The 5,840-nt window shown below is 33.8% G+C and overlaps 2 protein-coding genes across 2 annotated transcripts in view; one reads left to right on the top strand and one right to left on the bottom strand.

Moving 5' to 3' along the window:
* Positions 1-74: 74 nt before the first annotated feature.
* Positions 75-5,840, bottom strand: part of LOC123009418 (syndetin) — an 8,870-nt gene continuing 3,104 nt past the window's right edge. Inside the window, exons 6-11 of the mRNA XM_044405715.1 lie at positions 4,143-5,099; positions 2,334-2,633; positions 817-975; positions 644-765; positions 406-595; positions 75-357 (exon numbers count right to left, since the gene is read on the bottom strand). Coding sequence (XP_044261650.1) covers positions 244-357; positions 406-595; positions 644-765; positions 817-975; positions 2,334-2,633; positions 4,143-5,099 — 1,842 coding nt within the window. The 3' untranslated portion in view covers positions 75-243. The remainder of the gene's footprint in view (positions 358-405; positions 596-643; positions 766-816; positions 976-2,333; positions 2,634-4,142; positions 5,100-5,840) is intronic.
* LOC123009422 (tRNA (adenine(58)-N(1))-methyltransferase non-catalytic subunit TRM6) lies at positions 1,089-3,178 on the top strand. Its single transcript, XM_044405721.1, has one exon. It carries the CDS (start codon positions 1,134-1,136, stop codon positions 2,322-2,324), a length of 1,191 nt encoding a protein of 396 aa, XP_044261656.1. The 5' UTR covers positions 1,089-1,133; the 3' UTR covers positions 2,325-3,178.

Below are 5,840 nucleotides of genomic sequence, written 5' to 3'. Positions count from 1 at the left end.
GAGTAAAGAGAGTTGCTAGCGACGGTCTAAAAAGTAACAAAAAAATATTTTTAACAAAATGTAAAAAAACAGAATTTACTTTATACTTTATTTTTATGTATTAATAACAACTTGGAATTTCAATAAAAAAACATTCATGTTTTTAAATGAATTTGGATTACAGGAAACTGTAAATGAAAAAAATATAAATAAAACTGTATTATGTCACTTTGTGCCCTATCAAGTATCACAATCAACCAAAGACTACCTATCCCCCCTGTCCCCCCCATCAATCACTTGTAGAAGCCTATGCCTCGTCTTCTTATTACTCTGACACGCACAAGATACCAACCCAAACAAATGTTTGGCTGAATATTCCTAAAAAAATCCCTAGAAATGTCAAACCAAACACACTTTCCACCTCACTCCATGTTCCTTAATCCACTTTTCCAGCTCAGATTCGGGCAAATAATACGCTTTTATGTAATTTTCCACATATTCGCGATGTGGGACCGGCCTTAACCCCGCAATTTTTTCAAATTTTGTCAAAAATTGAATAAAATCGAGTTGCATTAGAGCCCGTCCCCCATTTGAACATTTTTTCGCTTCGCTAAACCTGTATTAAAAAAATTACACCTAATTAAATGAAATTGTAATTAATTACCCTTGAACTAGAGTATGGGTGATTATATGGGCGATACTCTCCCATAAAGACGTGGAAACGTCAATGGAAACTGGGACTTTGTGAGCGACTTCCTCTAATCGCAATGTAAAAATCTGTACCTCCTGTAATTACAATTTTTCAGAAAATAATCAATTAATTATAATTATAATTACTCGGAGGATTAAATCAATGTAGGCGTTGTGTTGTGACATGACTTCTTTCACTTCCCAATTAATTTTCGACATGGAGATTAAAATTTGACGCAAATCGAAGGCTTGAGCCCCCACGGACATGTAAACAGGCTTTCGCAAGTCCACAGCACTCGAAATATTCTAAAAAAAATGATTCAAAAATTTGGGGTTTTTATCGGTCATGTTGTCAATTCTGAAAACACCAGAACCTATCTCTGTCACACTTGTTGGGTGTCTATTTCCCTATCTCTTTCTAATGACATTTGCTAACTCAACTCATATAACCTCAAAAATCAAGCATGGATCAAAACGTGATAAAAGTGGGTGATTTTGTGATAGTGCAACGTCAAGGATACACAAAACTGCACAAATTAAAGTCCCATGGGACTCTCTCGCTCGGGAGTTTCACCGTCGAGATGGATAACATTGTGGGGGAGAAATTCGGGGCTACATTCCAAATGAAGAACTTTCCAGGGAATCGGAAGCTTTATACACTTGAAAAAGTTGATGAAATGCCCGGAATTAAGTGTATTAATATTGAGAAAAGCGGTCTCGATAATAGGAATATAACCGACGATGGACAATCCCAAAATCTCACCACTGAAGACATCTCAAAACTTAAAAGTGAGGCCCTTGACTCGAATTCTATCGTCGAAAAACTAGTAAATAACTCGAAAACGTTCAATTCAAAGACTGAATACAGCCAGGAGAAATACATCAAGAAGAAAGAGAAAAAATATTTTGAGTATGTCCAAATTAGGCGCCCCACAATTCGACTGTTGGCAACAATGTTCTACCGACAAGACCCGACCAAAACCCTCGGAATCCGAATCGATGATTTATCCCAAATTATGACTTATTCAAATATACAGTCACAAGGTATCCATTTATTATACGATAGTGGCACTTCGGGGCTCCTCCCTGCCGCTTTGCTCCACCAATTAGGGGTCGAAAGCCCCGCCCATCTGATCCACCTACACCCCGGAAACGAATGTCAGAAAAGCGCCCTTGTTGCTATGAACTTCCCCCCGGAACAACTCAATCGTTGCATCAACGTCAATCTATATTCAGTTTTGCGTTGTTATTACCAACAAAAAGACACTTTTGGTGAACCCCCTGATAGTAAAAAAATGAAAATCGACGAAGAGGCGGAGCCGAAGAAACCCAATTGGCAGAAGGAGAACGAGAGGGCGTGTCAATTACTCAACAAGGGAGCGGATTCGCTCATTATCGTCTCCAAGGAACACCCAGTCTCTCTCGTGTCCCAATTGGCCAAGTTTCTGACCGGTGGGCGTTACCTTATCGTTTTTAACCAATCACGCGAACCCCTTCAAGACTTATACGTGCATCTTAAGGAGAAACTCGATTTTATTTGTATCAAAATCGTGACTAACTTCATGCGTAATTATCAAGTTTTGACCAATAGGACACATCCGGAAGTAAATATGACATCCGGTGGTTACATTTTAACCGCTTTTAAATTAAAATAAGCGACTCACCTGTGTGAAAAATTGTTGTAACATTATTTTATTCGTGGGCGGGATTAAGTACTCGAGAAATTCTTGTAAATATTCGTATTGTTTGGCGAGGAAAATGACACTTTCCACGCCCACGATACGTTCAGCCAATCCGTGTAAGTGTTCGCGTTTAGTGAGGTCCACCATTGGTGAGAGGGCGGGTTTTAGGATTTTGGGCGTGTTTTCATTGGGCGGCTCCTCTAATTCGGTGACTAAATTGTCGGCGATCTTTTTCAAGGTCAGGGTGAGCTCGGGCGAGTAAAGAGAGTTGCTAGCGACGGTCTAAAAAGCAACAAAAATATATTTTTAACAAAATGTAAAAAAATTGAATTATTTTCTACTGTAATTAGAAATTTTAATTTTCTGAAACATGAAATAAATAATATTGTTAGGTTTATACGTTTTTTGTTTTTTTTAATGCAGAAAATTGTAATGTTAAATTTTCTATACTTCAAATATCTTTTCTTACAGTAAAACTAGATGTATTTTTAAGTCATAAATCTTTTGTGAATAAACCTCAAATTCTAATTTTATTAGAAAATAAAATAAAAAACTTGTGTTTAATAATAAAAGTTGGAAAACCTATTTTTTGTAGGACTTGTAATTACAGGAAACTGTAATCACAAAATTCAATTTTGTTTTTTCACTACTTTGACTGTAAAACATCAAAAAAAAAAAATCTTTCAAGGATGATTTTACTCCAATTGCGGTAATTCCAAAGTGAATTTAAGAGATTTTTGAATTACAGGAAACTGTTTTACCAAATATTGACACGTTTTTTATTACGATTTAATTAATAAAATTAAGAAATCGCGGTAAATATTTTTTTAAATAACTTAATATTCGTAAATTTTCTATTGTAGTTCGATGTGAGATGTTTTTTAATACAGTAAACTGTAATGTTAAATTTTTTGTACTTTAAATATCTTTTCCTACAGTAAAACTAGATGTATTTTAAGTCATAAATCTTTTTTGAGTAAACCTCAAGTTCTAATTTTATTAGAAAATAAAAAACTTGTGTTTAATAATATGTCGTTAAACCTATTTTTTGTAAGACTTGTAATTACAGGAAACTGTAATTACAAAATTCAATTTTGTTTTTTCACTACTTTAACTGTAAAACATATCAAAAAAATCTTTCAATGATGATTTTACTCCAATTACGGTAATTCCAGAATGAATTTTAGATTTTTGAATTACAGAAAACTGTTTTACCAAATATTGACGCTCTAAAAAGTAACAAAAATATATTTTTAACAAAATGTAGAAAAATCGAATTTACTTTAATTTGAATTATAAAAAACTGTAATTAGAAATTTTCTAAAACGTAAAAATTGTCACATACATGAAATAAATAATATTGTTAGGTTTGTACGTCTTTTGATATGATTTAATTAATAAAATTAAGAAAGTGCGGTAAATATTTTTTAAAGTAACTTAATATTCCTAAATTTTCTATTGCAACTCGATTTGAGATGTTTTTTTAAATACAGAAAACTGTAATGTTAAATTTTCGGTGCTTTAAATATCTTTTACTACATGTTCTTCACTAAATAAATGTGTTTCATAGTAGTAGTAAGTCGGAAAACCTAAAAATTTGACAAGTATGACTTTTTCTAATTACAGGAAACTGTAATTACAAAATTCAATTTTGTTTTTTCACTACTTTGACTGTAAAACATATCAAAAAAAAATCTTTCAAGGATGATTTTACTCCAATTTCGGTCATTCCAAAGTAAATTTTCGATTTTTGAATTACAGGAAACTGTTTTAGCAAATATTGACACTCACCAAATCAGCGGCGAAAAACGCATGAACCGAATAGAGATAAAAATCAAACAATTGATTCATACAATTGATAATTTGAAACGCTATTGGTTTCAATAATCTCGACATTTGTAGATACTTTCCCATCTGTCTCAAAACCGATAATGTGGTATTAGTTAAAATGAGACAATTGATTTGTTTTTCTCTCTTTCTAGGACTTGTATTTTCCTCATCAACAAAATCCCTTCTCAACTCTTCTGGTTCATCATCACTCTCTTCAGAAAAATACCCAGACCCATCATTCTCCCCCACAAGAATATCCTCTTCGATAATAGTCTCATCAAGCCCCGAATCAAACGGAGTCCCACTTTCTGCATATCTCACGAAATAATTCCCAACAATACTACTCCCATCTTGCGAGTGATTCGACGAACAACACTCAGTGGAATTCGTCGAATAAGCGCCACCTGTGGACGGCATCCGCAACTTAAAATTCTTAAGAACCCCTCTTAAAGACTTGAATTCTTGCAATTGGAGCAGGGTGAAAGTGGGTTTCACCGGACATATTTCCCACATTTCATTCTCTAAAAAGATTTTTAATTCTTCCAAACGTTGGATGTGATAATTTTTGAAATAGTTGACACTTTGTTTGCGAATTGATTCTTGCAAATCATCCGATTTACTCAAACAGAATTCTTCGCCAACTTGGATAAGTCGATGGACGACTCCAAGGACTTGGACAAACTGGTCGAATTTATACGACGCCAAATCGGCGTTTAAGAGAAGCCCTGAGACTTTACGTTGCACATCATCCCAGATTTTCGTTAAATTGTGATCAAGTTTTTGCTTGTTTAAACTTGTCTCAACTTCATCGTCTTGATTATTATGCCATTTGATCAATTTGTGGTAACTTAGCACAATTTTGAACAAGACTTTACACAAACTCACCAAACATGGAATAAAAACGTCGCTTCCCACATTCTAAAATTCAAGAACAGTTGAAATTAGGCTTGATTTATAAAGAAAGAAGGTTGCCTTGTAACTTGGAGTGACCAAATAACGTTTTAAGCACGCTTTTGAGTCACTAGAAATGTAAGAAAACGTTAAATGGATCAGTTTTAAAGTTGAAAATTTTTTGGATTTTTGTCGAGATTTTGGTCAATTTTTGGTACCCGGAGCGGTTTATTGCCAATAACTCCGGACTTATTAGAGATAACCTCTTATATTTAGTACCGTTGGAAAGGAAATTTAATTTTCTAATATTTACAAAAAAGATCAGTCCTCGACAATAAATAGTTATCGAGAAAATTTCTGATAAAGTCAAAAATATCAAAAATTTAAATACGTCTATAATTGTTACGAATTTTGCAGTTTTCTTGACGCCAATCGATTCCCCGGAAAATTTTACATAGGTTTACGTCAAAATATTATATCATTGAGGTCTAGTTTTTTCGCAATTTACAAAATAAAAAAAAGTAAAAATTTGTTTTTAAAAACTAGTGTTTTTAAACATGTCTCAGATTCAATTTAAACCTATCGTATCCGATAGATTTTGACGCGCTAATTACGAATTTACCAACCACATTGGGCTATCTCCTTTAGTTTCGCCGTAATCGGCGTTTAAAAATTCAAATTTTTTTTGCGAGATATCGACTTGGCTTTGGCCTCAGTCGATAGATTTTCTTACGCTGATTACGATGGAGTTGGACTGATTGCTCTAAG

The sequence above is a fragment of the Tribolium madens genome, unplaced genomic scaffold, assembly GCF_015345945.1.
Source record: "Tribolium madens isolate multiple individuals breed KSU strain unplaced genomic scaffold, Tmad_KSU_1.1 Scaffold_71;HRSCAF=194;Tcas5.2_LG6, whole genome shotgun sequence".
In the NCBI taxonomy this organism is placed as follows: Eukaryota; Metazoa; Arthropoda; class Insecta; order Coleoptera; family Tenebrionidae; genus Tribolium; species Tribolium madens.
Note: the sequence above shows the minus strand (reverse complement) of the source record. Positions and strands in the feature narration are given on the sequence as shown.

Coding starts and splice junctions, on each gene's coding strand:
- LOC123009422 (XM_044405721.1), top strand. CDS start 1,134: ATGGATCAAAACGTGATAAAAGTGGGTGATTTTGTGATAGTGCAACGT.